The sequence below is a fragment of the Mus musculus genome, chromosome 2 (assembly GCF_000001635.26).
Source record: "Mus musculus strain C57BL/6J chromosome 2, GRCm38.p6 C57BL/6J".
NCBI classification, from domain to species: domain Eukaryota; kingdom Metazoa; phylum Chordata; class Mammalia; order Rodentia; family Muridae; genus Mus; species Mus musculus.
The window spans coordinates 88,550,499-88,571,997 of NC_000068.7; the positions used below are offsets into that span (position 1 = coordinate 88,550,499).

A 21,499-nucleotide genomic window follows, 5' to 3' on the forward strand; every position below is an offset into this window, starting at 1 on the left:
TCCATTTGATCAGTGCCTTATGAAATCTTTTTACTCCTGAACAGTACCTTACAGTCGACATACTAGTGGCTGTAATTTTAAAGTTTGTTTTGGAGACTGCTTACACACTTTAGTCACAATACTGTCCATTGGTAGGCATAGAGACATGAATAATTTTATGAAAATCTGATGGCTGCTTTTCCTTTCCCAAGCTACAGAACTGTTTCCTGATTATCTCCATGAACACACAGAATAACTGTGTTTTTCTTTGAATTTGTTGGAAAGTATATTTCTGACAAGAGAGCTTCCCAGTGGATGACTGTACAATGTTCTTCTAAGTCCTTGCTCTTCTTTAGGGGAGTCCATGAGGGACCATCTTTCTGGAGCCAACTATTTAGTCATCTTGATGTGGTATTAGCAGTATGATTTACACAATGTTTATGTTTTCTATAGTGGGAACAACAGCTAAATGGCTTTTCATAAACTTGATCTGATTAATCAGAGATACTATTTATTGTTTCTTTTAAATTGGTTCATTTGACTTTATTTGTGTGCACAATTGTGACCTCAGGATGAAGAGTCCTGATCTAGGAACTGTTATTATTTTAATTTTCATTAACGTAATTAGGCATCAAAATTCAATCTGTCAGAGGAATATGTTGGCAAGGTTTGACCACTGAATTGAGAAACCAAGATAAGTTTCAGTTACTGAGTTTGGATGTTATATGTGTAAGACTTAAATGGTAAAGATGAAGAATCATGAGTGCAATATTGAGGATGGATGTCCATCTGCTGTATGATAATGATATTTCATTCGTGGAAACAAAATTCTTGACAGCCGTGCTAGTGCCTCATGGTGCAATTTAATTTTGTGTCCAGAATAAATTACTTATATCATTATTGTATATTCCAGAGCAATAGAAATTTGACAAAAAATTATAAATTCACCATCCTTAACCTGACCCATATAAAGATAAAAATCTACATAAAGATAAATTCTAAAAATGAAATCAAAACAGTTAGCTGTGGCTAATAAGGAATCTGTAGAATTGCATGCAGTAAGTGCTGGGATGGTAGTGAAGAGATAAAACAGGGAGGAAGTGAGGAACAAAGATGGAGTTGACATGAACTTGTTAACAGGGGGTAGACCAGAGGTGTGACTAAGACCAAAAGGTTAGAAAAATAATCATGGCAATTATTCAATAGCAATTTGCAAACATTTTATTATCTTTATCTCTTTTATAGTACTCTAAAGTATTACAAGGTAACAGGATAATTAGAGAAATGGAGGAGTGGAGTATTTAATGGTTGCTGCTATAAACATGATTACATATCCACAAGAGGGAGCTTATTAATTTTATGAGTTCACTAAGACTAATTTACAGAACCTGACAATTAGACAATAACTGTCTTTCATGTAGAACCTTTAGTTTTGTTCAATTTATTTATTTATTTATTTATTTATTTATTTATTTAATTTTACTTTTTGAGGCAATAGTTTATTATATGTCTAATCTGGGCTTCAAACCTGGAGCCCTACAACTAGGATTACAGCTGTGCACCATGATGCCAAGATCTCTTTCCTAATTCTTATATGAATATAAAACAGACTTCATAAATACTTTGATATTGTTTCAGACACTAACATGCTGATTTCCATTAATGTGGAAGAACATTATTGAGGATCTAGGAATTTTTAAGTTTTTCTAAACATTTGTGGAAACTTAAATATACTATAGAAAGTGATAACAAATTTTTAAAATATTTTCTGAGTATTTAAGTACATTTAATGAAAAGATCAAAGTCAGCATCCTATGTTCAAGGTGCCAAAAAAAGAAATTCAGTAAAGATCTTTTACATAGGTATGTTTGTGTTTGCGTATGATCATAATTTGGAGGCTATATAGATAATATGGTATCAAGATAAGCCCAAGGAGCTGATTTTCACATGAGAGCTGATATTCAAGCAAATACTTGAATATGATTACTATTTTCTGTATTCCCAGAGTTTCTAAGGCAGGGAAAAGACACTAAGTTTCTGTAACTTGCTTTTAGCTAGTCTAGCCAAATTTTAGTTTGGGGGTGGATAGAGATAATAATTCTAAATTCATTAAGTCCTGAAATACCACCTCCAATGTAAGCCTCTGTTTTCCCTACATGCATACACACACACACACACACACACACACACACACACTCACTCACTCACTCACTTTCATTTGCACCTATGTACTCATCATAAAACACACATGAATGAACATGCATGCATACATACATACACATGCAAATACATATACACATTTCTACTGAATTTTATATTGTCTTCCTTCCTTCTTTCCTTCCTTCCTTCATTCTAATAGCAATTCTTGTCACAGTAGAAATTATACTTACTTTTTCATTCTATCACCACTCTGATTATTAACAGAATAACTAGTCAACTAACGTGTACTCAATAAGTATCCTTAGTGAATATATGAAGAAATCAAATTTATCCGATTAAATATTTACAAGTAAAGAAGAAGACCAAGGTAAAAAAGATGGGTGTATGGAGGTCTTTAGGAGTTGAAATCCTAATTTGAATGCTTCTAGATGTACATTTAGGGAAACTCTCAGCTTAATAGAGTGCTCTTGTGATACAGAGACCACCACAATATCACAGTACTTATCTACTTCTGTCACTCTTTAGAGAAACAAATGTATGCTATCAGAATACAGCATACCATCCTCATTTGCAATACACAGACAAGAAAAGTACTGATTATTAATACTGAAATTATAAATCATTTGTTAGTTTCCCAAAATGTCTTCTATTGTGTATTCCTAAGATCTAGTGAATTAATACAAATACAAATTAGTTTATTCATCAAACATACTACTTGTATATAGATAATAAGTATGTTCCTTATCCCCAACATGCTAATCTTCTAAAATAAATTTTGATTTAAAGCTTACAAAAAAGAAAAACAAAAACTAAACTAAACTAAACTAAATAAAATAAATAAGCTTTAAAATATACCATGTGACTCAGCTATACCTCTTCTTGGCATATTCCCAAAGGACTTGACATTCTACCCCATAGATACTGCTCAGCCATATTCATTGCCACCCAATTCACAATAGCTGGAGATGGAAACAACTTATATATCCTTCAACAGATGGGTAGATCATAAAACTTGTGGTACATTTACATATTGGAATAGTACTCACTTGTAAAGAAAAATAACATCATGAAATATGCAGGTAAATTTTAGGACCAAGAAAAGATGGTACGGACTTAACCCAGACACAAAAAGATAAATACCACACGCTTTCCTCCATTTCTAGTTCCTAGGTCCAAATCCCCAAATATGGATATACAACATGGAATAAATTCAAAAATCAGAATAATATAAGGAGACCATGGGGATGGTGTGGGAAGAGGAATCAATTCAGATAATATGATGGGAGAAATTGAATAAAAATAGGATGGAGTCTCCAATTGGTGAGGAAAGAGATGAAGTAAAACAGAATAAAAAAGAACAAATAGCAGTAATGATGTTTGATAGCGGCTAATTATTCATATTTTATACTTATTTAAAATTATACATAATATATGTGCATATATATACATGCATTAATATATAGTCTATATATCTGTGTATGAATATCTAGATAGATAGATAGATAGATAGATAGATAGAGTTATTGATATATAAATTATAGAAGTCAAGACAGTTTGGCTGGCAGTTTTCCCCAAAAGAATCAGAAACTAACAAAAGCACCACTACCAGGCAGGAGAAACCTTTTTGTGAATGATTTGTCAGTATAGACCAAGCAACTCCCAAGAGCTAATACTATACATTATTGATGTAGCCCTTGCTTGCCTCTCAGAGGCTGAGAGTGGACCTTTATCACTGCAGGCATTATCCACTTAGGACACTGAATTTAAATGCTTTAATCTGGATCTGACTTAAAAAATTCTTTCCTGAAGTATGGCATCCATGATTCGAGAAAACACAATGCAAGCTGCCAAGAGTGTGAAGCAATTAAACAGACCTAATCAGCTGCAGTATATTAGTCACAATTACAAGTATTGAAATACGTGTCTATTGGTGTTCCTCCTATGAGGCTGCAAATCCCTTCAGCTTATTGGATTCTTTCTCTAGCTCCGCCATTGCGGATCCTGTGTTCAGTGCAATGCATGGCTGTGAGAGTCCACTTCTATAATTTGTCAGGCACTGGTAGAGCCTCTCAGGAGACAGCTATATCAGGCTCCTGTCAACAAGCACTTGTTGGCATCCACAATAGTGTCTGGGTTTGGTAACTGTATATGGGAAGGATCCTCAAGTGGGACAGTCATTGGATGGCCTTGCCTTCAGTTTCTGCTCCAAACTTTGTCTCTGTATCTTCTCCCATGTATATTTTGATCCCCTTTCTAAAAAGGACCAAAGTATCCATACTGTGGTCTTTATTCTTGAGCTTCATGTGGTCTGTGAATCATATTTTGGGTATTCTGAACTTCTGGGCTAATATCCACTTATCAGTTAGTGCATACTGTGTGCATTCTTTTGTTATTGGGTTACCTCGCTCAGGATGGTATTTTCTAGTTCCAACCATTTGCCTAAGAAGTTCGTGATTTCATTATTCTTAATAGCTGAATAGTATTCTATTGTTTAAATGCACCACATTTTCTGTATCCATCCCTCTTTTGAAGTACATTTGTGTTCTTTCCAGCATCTGTCTATTATAAATAAAGCTGCTCTGAACATAGTGGAGCATATGCCATTATTACATGTTGGAGCAGCTTCTTCCAGAGTTCCCAGGGGCTAAACCACCAATGAAATAGTACACATAGAGTAACTCTAGCATCCAGTCGCATATGTAGCAGAGGATTTCCTTGTGGGACATCAATGAGAGGAGAGGCCCTTGGTCATGTGAAGGCTTGGTCAGTGTAGGGGATACCAGCACAGGCAAGTGAGAGTGGGTGGGTTAGTGTGCAGGGAGAGGGAGTGGGATAGGGTGGTTTTCAGAGGGTAAATGAGGAAAGTGGTTAAAATTTGAAATGTAAATAAAGAAAATATCTAATAATAAGAAAAGAAAGATATACCTAAAGATGCAAGAAGTGGCTCTCATATAATCTGTTGCCACACACATATAATTATTGTTCTCCAAGATGTCAGCAATAAAAGTGAGGATATTTGATTGGTCCTGAAAATGGAGGATCCTGAAAAGACAACACCAAGGTGAACTCATTGCACCCTCAGATTGTGAAGGGTTTATTTTACCTGTATATTCCCCCCTCTGGAGTGGAAAATACATCTCTACTTTTTCTTCATGCATTTTTGCTATCCCTTCCTGTGATGGTTTGAATGAGACTGTCCCTCATGGACTTATATACTAGAATACTTGGTCTCAGGTTTGTGGAATTGTTCAGAAGAATTAAATAGTTTGATCTTGAAAGAAGCATGTTTCTGGGGGTAGGATCTGAGATTTCAAATGTCTGCTCTGCCATGCTTGAATTTCCAGATAATGCAATGGAAAGTAATAAGAAATCAGATTATTATTCAGGTAAAATGAAACATAAGCTGTTCACAATGGCTTGAGCCTATAGTCATAGTTACTTAGAAGGATGAAGCAGTATCATCAGGAGTTTGAGGTTAGTCTGATCACAGTAAGATTATGTTACAATAAAGAAACAAGAAAGAGAGAGAGAAAGAAAGGAAGAAAGGAAGGAGAGAAGGAAGAAAGGAAGGAGGGAAGGAAGGTAGGAAGGAAGAAAGGAAGGAAAGAAGGAAGGAAGGAAGGAAGGAAGGAAGGAAGGAAGGAAGAGGAAAGGAGAGGAGAGGAGAGGAGAGGAGAGGAGAGGAGAGGAGAGGAGAGGAGAGGAGAGGAGAGGAGAGGAGAGGAGACGAGACGAGACGAGACGAGACGAGACGAGACAAGACAAGACAAGACAAGACAAGACAAGACAAGACAAGACAAGACGAAAAAAATAAGACATAGCCCATCAATTTCTGGAGTTTGAAGGTCAGAGAAATCTTAAATTAGTCAGACAAGAAAACAAATGAAACATTAGAAATTCGATTGAAATTTTCTGCCTTTTTAGTTCTAATATTCTGGGTAAGCAAAATAATCTCAGTCTAAGCCTAATGCTTCTATGTCTGAGTCAGAAAAAAACATAATTATGTCGTAAAGATATTGTGTAGTAAATATAGATGTGGCTTCAAAATAATGTATGAATAATGTATATTTTCTTTCTGTGATAAACAGACTAGATATGGAATACTCTTTAAATAAACAGGGATAGTCATACATTATTAACTAAAGCTGCAAAATAAATAAGTTGGTAATTCTAAATTCTCCTGAGAGTTAAAGTGAGAAATTCTCATAGGATTATGAGGAGTTATGTATTTCAAATTCTCAAGTGTTTTCCCATCACTTTATCCAGGAGTTAGGATGAGAAGAAGTCTTCTTAGGGGTTTACCTGAAAGCTGCTCTTAGGAAAGAAGAAGCTGTCTAGGTGAGTTGTTACGTATGAAATTCTTTGGGACCAAGTCAAGATCAAGACTTAAATTAGACAAACCTCAGGTTGTGTTGCTGAGATATGTTCTTTCTGGTTGACGTTCTCCATTTTACATTTCCCTATCGATAAAATAGGAATAGTTATACAGCTTTTTGTGTATTCCTCCATGAGATGGACTTGATGAAAACGTCACAATAATTGGAGAAAGATGTAGGTTCCTGAAAAAAGTCAAACTAAGGATACTTTTTTTCCAAAAGGACATGATAATATTGTTGAAATTAAAAAAAAATCAGTCTCATTATTCCAAAATTCTAAATTTCTTTTTATAGCAATTACATGTGTTTTTTTTTTTAATAAGAGGAAGCCCAGGTGACATCTTTTAGATTGTGTAGTTAGCATACAATTTCTTAATTTTAGTCCCCACTTTATCTTCAGTATAATTATCTGGAAACATTAGAGGACAATGGGGGCAGTGAGTGGCTACAAATTTTACAGAAGAAAGAAATTGTTGATGAGTGAAAAAAAAAAGGGAATCTAAGTTCAAAGAGAAAAATATCAGAGAGAAACAACCTTTGTAAGTACATGCATTGCTTTGTTATAGAAAATCCCATGTGGCATTCAGGTTAGAAATCTAATTAAGTTTGAGAAAAACTACATTTTAGCTATGTACTGAAAATTAAAACAAGCAAATCTTCTGTGAATATGTGCATATGTGAAACATTTTATCAAGGATTATGTTGTTAAAAAAGAAAACATAAAATGATACATGCTTAATGACTAAAAGAGACAGAGAAATGATAAGCAGGTGCTCTCATCTCTTACAGAGCTTGGTGCTTCTGAGTATAAATGTGGTCTCAGACAACACACACATGAAGCCATGGTTTCAGTTTTTACAGTAAGCAGTTACAGTGCAACTCTACTAAGAAATTCAGCACAGGTTAAATAGCTTATATGACAACTGCCTGCTTTACTCCTTCTTTGTGCTAGTGAACTTGTTTCCCTGTCATTCTCAAAGTGGCTCATTTGGTCAATTATCATGATTTTACAGAAAACGTTCAATTTTTTTTAGGTTAACCATATTTTATGAAATGTTTGCTTTTCATTCCAATATAAGGTTATATTTGAAGACTGTTAAGTAATATTGGACAGGCTCACCACATTCTCATCCATAAAAATACAAACAACATCAAGAATCAATCAACATAAATGAATCTTGTACTTAAATTCTAATGAAAATGCTGACTATGCTGGAGGAGGTTTTAACCTTAAATTGTCTTAGTAAGTAACAATAGTATCTTCTGTTGGTACAAAGTTAAAACTTCATAATAATTTTTCTTCTATTAAGTTCATGTCAGTAGAAACATTTTTCTTGCTACTACCCTGGTCTAAGACACCATTTTCTTTAAACGGGATAGTAAAGATAATATTTCAACTAGTTAGCATCTCCTATTATCCATATTCTGTTCTTTGTACAGAATAGTTCAAATTTCAGGTAAGTCATATTATATTGTTTTGTTGTCTAACATTTGGCAATGGCTAACTTGTCATATATAATGAAATTGTGCCCTATACAATGATCTAGAGCCTTACAAGATCTGGAAAGAACATATCTTGATTTACTTTGACCAGATCCATCCCCTAGGTCATTGACTTTAAATCTACTCATTCCACAGGTCATTGACTTTATCTACTCATTCCACAGAGATTTTCCATGATGATATTTCTATCTAAAGCCTCATTTTAGATATCATCTTAGATCCCTCTTCACTGTTGCTAATACTAGTTATGAATTCCATCTTAATGAAGTTTGACCACTATACTGAACTTGATTGTTTATTTAAGACTCATTTGGCAACTCATGCCATATTATTTTCAGGGAAACTAATATAAACATACATTTTATATAATTCTATTTCTTAATGTTCTACCTCCTCTTTCTAAAGAGAAAGGAAATAGCTTGATTTCTATTTTCTACTACTGTATATTCATTTACTAGAGATAACTAATAAATATATTAAAATGACCTCATAAATTAACTATTAAACAAATATTAAGATTGTATTTCATCTAAGTAACTCTTAGCATATGCATGTGCACACACATACACACACACACACATACACACATATACACACAATAAAGCTTACAAACCATCTATAATGTGGTATAATTTCTTTAGGAAATTCATTTTGTATTGATTGATAAGTGTGAATACCAAGAATAAGCTGGAATTAAACTGAGAGATTCAGAACAGTTCTTTAATGGTATATTTTATTAGAATTTGGCTTCAAATAAAAATCCTCATAAAATGGTAAGGTTAATTCTAATTTCTTTTTATGAAATAGATGGCATAAAGCATTTCCCTTTGGTATGGCATGAAACAAAATAATTCATATTATTAAAATGTTTTGTTCTTCACTGAAAACCATAAATAAGTTCCTCATGAAGTTTGCTAGTAATATCTTTTTCTAGGCTAACCCAGCACTCCTGAGATGCCCAACAGCATTCAACTGAGAGAAAAGAGAATGAACGTGACTGAATTCATCCTCATGGGACTAACACAGAATCCCCAGCTTCAGAGAATTCTATTTTTTGTGTTACTCATCACCTACATCATTACTGTCACAGGAAACCTGCTCATAGTGGGGACCATAGTCTGTAGCCAGTCTTTGAACTCCCCAATGTACTTTTTCTTGACTTTTTTATCTCTGATAGATGCATGTTATTCCTCTTGCACAATCCCTAAGATGCTGGTAGATTTGCTCTCAGAAACAAAAACCATCTCATTCAATGGCTGCATATTGCAACTTTTTGTTGAACATTTCTTAGGAGCTTCAGAGATTGTCCTTCTTGTGGTTATGGCCTATGACCGCTATGTGGCCATCTGCAGACCTCTGCACTATGCCTCCAGGATGAACCACCATATGTGCTGTCTTCTAGTGGGAATATGTTGGATAGTGGGTTTTCTACATTCCTTTGGTCAGATACTTGTTACTCTCTGGATTCCCTCCTGTGGCCCCAATATCTTGGATCACTTCTTTTGTGACATCTTCCCCTTGCTACAACTTGCCTGCACTGACACTTTCCTTCTTGGACTCCTGGTTGCTTGCAATGGTGGTGTAATCCCTGTGATCACCTTCACGATGCTATTGATGTCCTATGCAGTCATTCTTTACTCCTTGAGAACACATAGCACTGCAGGGAGGAAAAAGGCCCTCTCTACCTGTGGCTCTCACATCACAGTTGTTGTATTGTTTTTTGTGCCATGTATTTTTATGTATATGCGACCAGTGGCAACCTTTCCCATGGATAAAGCAATAGCCGTGTTTTATATCATCATCACACCTTTGTTAAATCCTGTTATCTACACTGTAAGGAACGCAGAGGTAAAAAGTGCCATTAGAATGCTCTTAAAAAGAATGCACTTGTGAATTACAAATGACATATCATGAATATTTTTATCTTCTCGTGTTCTTTATGAATTTGTATTTTTATCACAATGGTACCTGTTGCAGAATATTTGATCACACTGTGAACTCCAAGATCATTTTATCTACTGAGAAAAAAAAAAAACAACCTGTTTCTATGTATGGTATGGTGCAGTCATTAGCATAAAACTTTAATCCCTCTTACTTAAATACAGACATGCCCTTAGGACACACTTTAAATCCCAAATAATGAAGGTAAAGTTAATTTGTAGAAGGAAGCATCCATCTTTGAAAGTAATGTCCAATTAAGTGGCAGGAAAAAACAATGATGAATCAGAGTCAGATTTGGCAGAATACAATATGCATAACTCATGAGAAGAGAGAGAAAAGAAAGGCTACTAAAAAGAAAATAGCCCAAAGAGAAAAAGAGAGGAAAGGAGGTAGTTTTACTAGACAGTTATAGATAAACAGGTTACAGAGAACAAGCTAAATGAAGGTGAAGAAAAAAAAAAAAGAAACAGAGAATGAAAAGGAGTCATAAGATTACAACATATTGCCAAAGTTATTACAAAACCAAGAGGAACAATTAAGTTAGAGGCCAATACAGAAAAAGGTAGTGTGGAGAGGACTTTTGAGAAAGAATGGCTGAGCTGACAGGCAGAAAGACTTCAGAAAGAACTGGGAAGGGATGAACTTATTCAGCAGCGAGTCTCAAAAGCTAAAAACATTCTAGATCTGTATTAGATTTTACAGAGGCTAGAAACTTTAAGAACTAGGGCTAAGTTAGCATAATGATCAATAGGCTTTGGCAACGATTATATCATGTGAATAAAAGTTACTTTTACAATATCCCTTAATACACGAGTGGTAAATTGCAAGGCCTTCAGATCATCACAGTATAGTTTATATATGCTTATTTCTAAATACATTTATAAATTTATGAATTTATAAATTAACCACACTAGGCAATTGACAAATAATAATAAAACAATTATAACAAAATGCTGTACTATAATTTTGTGCTTTGGAGAAGCATGTCTCCATGGGAAACAAGGAGGCAGTTAGGTTAAAAGAAACTCAAGAGCTGGTGTTAGTTCAAAATTGACCTCTAAGTTTATTTTAGTTCTGTTTAAGCAAAACAAAACTTGGTGAAAATTTATTCTGGTAAAAATTAACTCAGGTCCACACTCACAATAAAGCAAACATACATCTCTTTGCAAAACAAAGTAAACTAAATACAGATCAGACATGGTTACCGCAAAATTCTTTGTAAAGTCCATAAAGGTAGGATCTATAGATTGACTAAGAAAAGCAAATATACAATAAGGGTCAGGAGGATTCAGTGCTGGAATAATGTGTAGCCTTACAGTCAGAGAAAAAGTCATCAAACTAGCAAATACATGTGCTCTTGGCCTTCTTGGCAGATAATGCGTATATTATTTCTTCCCTTGAATGAACAACCCTTCATGGTTATCAATCTAGGTGCCCCTAGAGCTCATCTTTGAACACAAAGACCTAAATCCTTCCTACAATTTATTTTACAATACAAAAGAATGACATGCTATTTAAAATTAATGAAATTTTTATTTTTTTTGGAATTTTACATTTCTTTTTCACATCATATTTGACCTTGGAACCAAGAACAAGTGCAGATTGTATAAAGTTCTTTAGACCACTTAGCTGACTCTTGCATCTCACCTAAGGGGAAGAAACCAATATGACTATTGCATTTTCATCAATGAGCAAAAATGAGTTCAGAAAAGTAAAATATGTAGCTAAAATTAAAAGGGATTGGTGACCACAATTCATACTTCTGTATTTAAATGTAATGGTCTTTCAAACATTTCAAGAACTGTAAATATCAGAGCTTTGGGTTAAAACATGCCATTTGTAGCTTTTAGAAAGGTTTTATTTTCTTATTTCATGATTCCTCTGAATGAATAATCTGTTGGTATCTGAACAACTCTTTGGTATCTAAAGCAGTTTAGAATGCAATTTAAAAGAAAAAATGATACTTATAAGAATTTTTGGAACATATCTGATAATTTCACTTAAAAATATACAGGTTCCTATTCTGTTGAATGAAAGTTATTAGTGATTATAAAATTATGTTTAAAGATGAGAAGTTTATAATAATGAAATTAATTATAATTGATAACTGATCATTACTCTCCAAAATTTTTCTTGCTTATTATTGCTTTTATAATCACATATGTGCTAAAAGATAGGCTAGATAATGTTGAGAGTTGACGACGGTAGTCCATGGTTTATGCTGTGGACTTCTCACATGACATAAGTACCCAAAGAATTTGATCAACTTTCCTTAGCTCTCCAATCTTTATTTAATACATATAGAATAATAGTTGTTATATCATACAGTATCTTGGTTTTTGTCTAGTTTTTTTTTTTTTTTTGGTTTTTGTTTGTTTCTTTGTTTGTTTGTTTTGGTCTAGTGTTACCATTGTTTAGACATGGACTAATGTGTTGTAAACAGTCCTGCCGTCTAGCTTGTAGTTCTCCTATTCCAGACTTACCAAAGTTTGGATTATAGGGCCAGGATCCCAGTTATCTCTTTTAGACTTGGAAGGAATTAAAAGAAAAAAATATTCATAATCTGACACTACATTTTTGTTGCAAACACACACTATTTTTGATTACTTATGAGACCTATTTCTTTTTCTTTCTGTTTTTTATTTTTTCCTTTTCCTTGTAGGACTGAATATTCTGTAGTTAGAAACTTGCCTGGGTGGAACTAAGAACTAATTTGGCTTACTCTACCAAAGTATTTTTAACTGCAGAAAGCATTTTGTGATGGATATTCCTGTAATGAATAACTGCAGTGGGAGGGAGCCGCATGGACAGGGGAGCTTGGCCATACATTGCCACAGAGATGACTTGAATGCCAGGCCAAGTTGAATGAGATATGTATTACTAACAAATAGAAAAAAGGAATTTTGCTCTGTTCCCCAAGTTTAAGAAAGAAGACAGCTTTCTTAGCAGTTCTTGCATAAGGCTTGTGTTTTAAATTATTCTAGATATGTGATTGTTTACAGGGACAGCCAGGGCTCTATACAGAGAAACCCTGTCTCAAAAAACCAAAAAAAAAAAAAAATTCTGGAAAGGGATCCTTTGAGCTCAAATATTCTCAAGTTGATTGCAACCATCTTTAGACCCAGAGAACGAACAATTCGAGGTCATAGCATAGACAGCTAGGCAATTAAAAAAGAAAAAGAATCATTCTGATTTCCATGTTTTCTCTACTTTATGAGGGCTATTAACTAATACCTGAAGTTTGGTCTTGGAGACAGGTATGTTTGTCAATGGATTATATAGATTAGTAAAGCATAGACTACTAAAACAATGGTCTATAATATATTTGAGGTAAATATGATGTACACTCTTGTCTCTAACAAAAAGAATCTTGCTATTAAAGTATTATTTTATCCTAAAATTCATGTGTGATAACAATATTTTTCCATTATATTTTTATTTCAAGGACTAATTTTATTTTATTACTTTTGAGATTGTACTATGATTACATTTTCCCTTCTCTTTCCTCCCTTAAAGCCCTCCCACATATAACTCCTTCCTGTCTTTCGAACACAGAGCTACTTTTCTCATTATTATTGTATGCATGTATGTAAATGTATGTATTCCTATGTATAACACTCTCAGTTTGTACAATGTTACTTGTATGCATGTGATCAACTTACCATTTGGTTCTCAGTAGCTTATTGAAATGGTCTTCTCTGGGGAACTTTGCTTCTCCTGCTCTCAGTATTCTTTAGTTGCCTGTAGTTCTTTGTGTACAGTTGGGGCCTCTTGGGCTTTCTAATCTACTTTGGCAAGACTATAGGCATCATCCTTGTGAACTCATGTTTGGACAGTGATATTGGTGAGAATTTCATCTATGTATGTAATAATATATGACAATATTCAATTTCCAATTCTCAGCTAATGCTTACCTTCCCAGAGTCTTAGTGTAATAGTGAAGGATTTTTATTTTAAAAGGACTGAAAATTCATAATCCATATTAATCTTAGAGGAGATGATCCTCATCCCCAGTTTTCTCATCCACATTAGGGAACATGAAGTAATACTCATCTGATACATAATGTATAAGTGAAAATGCACTGAATGGATCTTGTATCTTGATGTAATCTTTAAATGTTAAACATGAAATTTTATAGAGGATATAGTCATTATTTTTGGGATTCATTTTTCTCATGTGGGAATATGACTAACATGTAAAAAGAGAAGCATAAACCTCTTAAGGATTCTTTATCATGGTCTTATAATATCCTCTGCTTTTGGTTCTATGTCATCTGTATGATGTACTTTCACGTGTAAGACTCATGTCAGCCACACTATAGTTATGTGGGCTCCTAGACATTTAATGAACTTTGTATCATTTTTTTCTTTAACTAACAAGTCTCACTTTTTAATATCTAAATAAAGAATATAGTTATTTATGATACTCCACTATATGAATTACAAGAGTGTTTGGTTAAATATCAGTAATGCATATTATAAATATTATCATCTTCAATGGGATACACACACACACACATACATACACAGTGAGAGAGAGACTAGACAGAGACAGAGAGAAGACACACACACACACAAATATCAAGATAAACAAATGAAGCAAAAGAAAAAATAAACCCTAAAAATTGTGAAAACCAGAAAGACATATATTAACAAAACAAAACCAAAAACATGTATACAAAGGAAACAGAGTGCATTTTATGTTGGCAAACTACTCCTGATCATTTGGCCTGCCCTAGAGTGTGGTTGGTATAACCTGTGACACTCCATTGGAGAAAATGATATTTCCTTTCCCAGTAGGTGTCAACTGCAAGTATCTTTTTGGTTAAGAATGGAATGTTGTCTTTAGTTCTCCTTTTGATCATTGGAATTTTGACTTATTTAAACCTATGTAAGTCTTGTGCATTTAATCACAGTGTTTGACTTCACCTGTGTCTAAGTTCTTGTATCTGAAAGGTTCTCCACATTTTTCCAATTGAAGACACTGTAGAACATTAATTCTTCTGGTATGAGAAAGACTTTAGTCTTTAATTTTATGATCTATGGCCCATTTTAAAAATGTATATGGTGGCAGGTAACCTGGAGTTAAATGAATAAAATTTGAATACTAATCTAGAAAATATGAAGAGAGCAGGGGATATGAGAGGAAGCCTTGATCCAGGACAGTTGCTCGATAAACAACATAGCTAGCATTTGTTTTCTTTCATCTACATTTAGGCAGATATTATCAGTCTGAGGCTGTTCTGTTCTTGAAAAGCAGTTTGTGTTTGCAGCTAACAACTGAATAGGTTATCTTGTGACCTCTTTATTGGCTTTGTTTGTTTGCTTGGGTTTTGCTTACACAATATCAGTTTGGTATTCATCCACTGTGTTCCCACTCCTGGGAAAACCCTGATAACAATGGGAATGGAGAGAATTTATGGTAAAGTGGTTAGTCCTCAGTCAGGAGAAACATAGCCAGTTGGAATGATGCAATCAGGCTCATGTAGGAAAGTTCTGCCACCCTCACAGCTCAGTTTGACCTCTTTCCCCTGAGCCCACTATCCTAGAGAGGGCATGGTAAATGTATTGTTGTGCAGGCAGTTTGCAAAGTAAGCTAAAAATACAGCCAAATGGTAGTTCTAGAGCCATGGATAGTTTTGTGCAAAGCTCCAATGTCTCTTGTTTTAGGGAACGTTCCTATCTAATTTGTTTTCACTGTCCAGGGACCCTTACCTATTTAAGTCCCTGGACCTACAGTTTATCTGTGTGTAATCTTAAAATTCTTTGGGAACTCTGTTTCTATCACTCCCCATGCATTATTTGTTGTTTTTTCCTGTTTTGATTTCCAACTCATCACAAGAAGGATTCATTCCATACAAGAACATCCCTGCCAGGGCTGGATTTTTGGTCTTTTTGATTTTGGCTTAGGCAACTTAAACTGTACAATATTTATAATTTTATATTTTTACACTGGATTTATCAGGTAACTGGATTTTTGGATGTCAAAGAGGTAATAGAGATAAAACTGGAGAGATATTAACATTTGCTTGAATATTATTGATCTTACCACTAATATGAGATGTTATTAATATTTTTTAATATTTAACTCACCAAACATATTTGTAATTGTACTTTAATGTGCAAATAAATTACATTATATTAAAATTCATGTGTGTAATTATCTCTTAATGAAGAATTCTGAGATAAAAAATTTATAAATTGTTTTTTTTTAGTATACTTTAACAAGTTATTCAAAATTGTTAAATAATAGAAATCTGATGCCTGTGGCTTAACACAGAATTGGTAGTTCAAGATATGGTTCAACTCTGGAAATTAGCTACATCATACATATTAACTGAAATAGTAGAGAAGAAAATGGTATGTGGTATTTTAAAATAGGATGCATGTGGATTAACAGCCAACCCTGGCACCAGGCTTGCTAAGGCCTCATGGTTGAAAAGAGTTTTCCTTGAATAATATCAATTTTAAAGAATAAATTGAGTTCAGTTATGTGATTGGTATACAAATGTTACAGAATTGAAAATGGAAATATAGTAAATTAGCCATCCTTAGAAACTTTATTACATAATAAACACACCATGATATTGGGGGAAGGAAGGCAATATAATATTATTGTTGTATGAGGAAGATGCCACCTCTGCAAGTTTAAGTAAAAAATGCCATGGATGACAGTAATGAAAAGGGTAGCAGGCAAACAAGTGATGGAAGTCTAGTTGTCAATAATTGTCTCCCTACAACAGAAAACTATGCTTGCTTACTCTAAAAAAAGGTACAAAGAAGGCTGAGCTGTTTTTTTCTGTAGCAAGAGAAATACTTGATGTCAAAGTGAGGGAAATCACAACATGATGTAAAAAAAATCAACAGAGGAGAATTAATTATGTTGAGCTAAGGAAGACATGTAATATTAAAATGAGAATTCTGGAAAATCCATTGATTGTTTTTTTTTTCTTTTATGATTTTTACCTAATGCATAAGGTTTTAAAATTTGTTGGATGATGTAATGGAATACAGGAAATTTTGCTTGGAACCTGCAAAAAATTAAAGCTAAGATGGCTCCTTTGAACTCCTAGTTTTTTACCATTTTATGACAAGCATATTACAACTGAGACAGAATGTAAGGTATCAACATGTCCTAGGAGTCAAAAAGTTAAAAATAAAATTCAGTCTTGATTTATAACAATGTGTTCCCTCCATTCATTCAGAATACAAATATAATAACCAATACCAAGTGATCAGCACTGAAATAATCATATATACAAGGAGACTTATGTAGATTGAGAAGGTTGACTTTACATATCTAAAATATAATTATGTACAAAGTAAAGGAATTTATAGTTGATGCTTCAAGAATTATATAGAATAAGATATAAACAGGGACACCCTATTCTGATCAAAGGAACAGTTAAACAAGAAGATACTAGTATCTTAAACATTACATGCACCAAATTTAATTGCATCCAATTTCATTTAAAAAAAAGTAAAGATGAAGATGAACAGCAATCGAGTAATAGTTGGTGATTTCAATATCCAACTTTCTATAATCATCTGGACAGGTCATCTGGACAAACAAAAACAAACTGAAACATCAGAATTAATTGACATCATGAGATCATATATTAAATGGGCTTAGCAGATGTCTATAGAGTATTTTAACCCAAAACCAAAGAAAGCACATTCTATTATTAGTGAAGATGAGATGGAAGAGTGCCACACCCACTCCCCACTCCAGTAAAAACTGCATAGCAGGTCCAAGAGCTTGGATGCAGTTCCGAGGCAAAATGCTTCACAGACACTTATTCTCCTGGAGCCCTGGCATCCTGTAGCATGAATACTCCACACTTGTCCTTGCATTAGTCAGTGAATGGGTTTGTGCACTTTCTTTCAGTATTGTTTTATTATAGGTTCCTCCAAGAAATGATTTGTCAAATACCTAAGCTAAATTGAACTTTGCTTTCTGGCCTTCACCAATGTCCTAAGCAGTCCTTGAGCTGACCCTGGGCTTGGAATTTAGTAAGAATGTTACCTATTCAGATGAATTGCCTCCAGTATTGAAAGAGAGATAGTGAAAGAAATCAGGCATTACTATCTACTAAATAGAGGTAGAAATTTCAGGGCAAGCTTAGCAAAGTAAGTTTATAATTCTTATTATAGTTATGTATGGCAGACTACATTACTTAATAGAAGAAAGTCGCCGACAAAAATCACTTAGAATTACAGCTGAGTCACTCCCATATACAGGAATTTACAATGGTTTAGGAAGAAGATCGGGCTGTGGTTTAAGGAGGAACTAGAGTATTTCATTATTCATGAGAAGATTAGCTAGAGCAGAACTCCCTAATTAAAACTATGGCTTGGTTGTGAAAGCCCTTGCCCCAGGAGCATAACAACCTCACACCTGGCATCTAAAAATATAGCTGACCTTAGATAGAGCTGACTTTGTTATAATGCCTAGTTCCTGTCAGTCTTTATGTATGCATTCCTCTGTTTTGTATAAAGAGTCATTAAGCATCCAGTAAACTTAATGTACCTTGGCTGATGTGTTATCTAACTTTCTTCTGTATATAATTTTGATGCTCATTTTGAGAAATTACATTCAGATCAACACTCCCTTTTAGTCACATCTGTTTGTCACCCCACCAACTCCTTTACCACCTGAGTACTGGTGGTACCCTGATTCTCCTGTGGGTTGAGGGGCTGACTGAGGCCAGTCTGTGGCAGAAGATTTTCTAATTTGACCAAACTCCTGGGGTACAAAACAAATCTTTGCATATCCAAAAAGACTGAAATCTCCCCTTGTATTCTATCTAGCTTCAAGGAAAGAAAAAATATAATAGCATAATAAGCACTAATAAGTATACGAATTAATGGAAATTAAGCAACTCATTACTGAATGATGAATAGGTAGAAGCAGAAATGAAGAAGATGATAAAACTTTTTCTGGAAATAATGAAAATGAAAGCATAGTAATATAAAACCTCTCAGATACACTGAAAGCAGCACTAAAAGGAAAATATATAGCTCTAAGTGAAGGGTTAATGATCTTAATGACCCAGATGGGCTTATAAGCTATGGACACTACTTTGCTGATAACACCTGTTGACTGTTATGACCCAGGAAGCTTCCCTTTGCTGGTGTCTACCACTTTGAACAGAGGAATTACTCTAGAGAGGGAATCTGTAACCCTATAAGTCCCCCTTTCCATCATACATAATGCAAAGCCACATGAGTATAGTTCAATATCCAAGGAAAGATCTTGGCCCTTCAGTTGTTCTAATGGAAGAATGTGCCTATAGACATGCCTGTCTGCTTTCTGTTATTTTCAAATCTCCACCAATCCTGATCTGTGATTTGAGGCTTGAAATTCTGATGGAGGATTTTGGAGTCTTATACCCTACACCTTCTCAACAATCTAACACTAGTTAATTATGTTAAATAGTTTGAAAGAGCACAAAAAATGACTTAATTTTTTTGGTCTTTTTCACCTGGCATATTATTTAGCAAAGGCCTTGGGTGACTGTCTCTCTGCTATTTTTAGATAAATTTCAGTTAGAAAAAGAGAGAGAGAAAAGTATATCCTGTCATTTTTTTAGTCATTCTCTTCTGTTACGTTACATCGACATCCAGGTTATACCCTTAAAATTTATGATAATTATACTTTAGATACGTTAGTCCTTGGATTTTATAGTCCATCCTCATGATTATATTATTTGTCATTTACTCAGAGCATGAGTTATTTATCCTTTTATGATGAAACTATGCAAAAAGAATCTGTTTAGAAAAAAGCATGAAATGAAGTACAAATATCAAGTCACTATGGGACATCACGGTAAAAGGGGATGTAAGAAAGGATGCAGGGCCCTGTACAGAGAACTTTGTTCTTCATATTAATAATTAATATTTAAGTGCAAAGGATGATAGTATACTCAGCCCTAAACACAACATTTATGCAACCTACTCTAAGGCTATGGAACATTATAAAAGAAGGGGTAGAAGGAGACAGAAATTAGAGACAGAAAAATGAGAAAGGGGTTGTTATATTGTCTTCTAGGTGTGGTACAGCCATTACAATCATAAGTTCACAGCTCCTGTGGTTGTCTGCTTGAGGCATATGCTGGGTTGTCAAACAACCATTGATGAAGATCATGGAGCCATATTCACCTCTGCTGAATTGTTGGCTCTTTTGATAGAGTCTGAGAAAGGAGGAGTCATTTTCTCTAGATTGGTGTCCATTGCTGAGCCTACCAAGTTTCACTCTATGCTTCCAAACAGAGGGACACACATAATATCCTTAAACTTAGCAGCCACAGACCAAAGACATGATTTCAGGAATTTAGGGCAGGGATTTGATAGAAAGAGGGGGTAAAGGGGGTTTCAGAGAGATAAGAGGAAAGGTATGAGACTAATAGATCAGAATGTATTATATACTCATATAAAACTGTCAAGGAACAAATTTAATTAATAAAAAAGGAAACATTGATCTAATCAGACTAAAGAATTTGTAAAAATTATAAAGCACTTTTTGCCTCCAAAGCGCTCTAAAATTAAAATAAAATTAAATCATAAAATTACAAGCAACATTATATTTACCATGAATAATTTTCATATTTATTAAAATAGATTCACTTACAAATACATAAGAATAGATACCAAATTCATTGAATTAATATAACAAAATCTAATCCTCCATGTATTTATCTATGGCTTCACAATTTCAGCATTGAAAGCCTCTGTACATGGTTTGTATTTAGCTTTGATTAGACTAATAAAAGAAAAAACCTTTGGAATAGTGAGATGATTCAGTGGGAAAAATGTACTTACTAGAAAACCTGGTGACCTGAGTTGGACCCCAGGATCCCATTGTAGAAGAACTAAATAAATGGTAAATTGTCATTTAACTTCTATTTGTACACTGTGGTATATCCACATTCACACATATGTGCACAGAGGGCCACCCACATGTACACTCAGATGGACACACAAACTCACACACAAAATAAAGTAAATGAACATTTTATATATATATATATATATACCCAATACCAACACTTTAGAGTTAAATACATGGATACATTATATTTATTCACCATACCTAATTTTAAAGAAGAAAAGAAAATAATCTCGATATTATCATAATTTTAACTTATATAGGACTTTTTTAAAAAGTCTAATTTATTTATAAAATTTTACTTAAATATTTTCCTTGTAAAACATGTTTATGCTGAGTAATGACTAATACATCAAATTATCCAGAAATTTAGTCATCTTGGTAGAAATTTTAGAATTTGTAATGCAATGATACATGGAGATAAGAATTTTTTAAAAGTGGTTATGGAAGGGATGTTGAATCCATTTTGTAAGGACAAATGTATAGCCTTTGGTCTCTAGATTCTTATACCCTATATATGACATTTTTTTCCTAAATTTGCTTAGTCTGATCTGAATATTTAAAGTTACTTTATAGTTTCATAAACTGAACAGAAATAATGTTATTTCACTATTGTCTAAGAATGCCTCCTACATTTATAAATAAAATGTTG

The 21,499-nt window shown here is 33.9% G+C and overlaps 1 protein-coding gene across 1 annotated transcript; it reads left to right on the top strand.

The window, feature by feature from the left end:
* Nucleotides 1-8,952: 8,952 nt before the first annotated feature.
* On the top strand, nt 8,953-9,920 carry Olfr1188 (olfactory receptor 1188). Its single transcript, NM_146919.2, has one exon. It carries the CDS (start codon nt 8,973-8,975, stop codon nt 9,909-9,911), a length of 939 nt encoding a protein of 312 aa, NP_667130.2. The 5' UTR covers nt 8,953-8,972; the 3' UTR covers nt 9,912-9,920.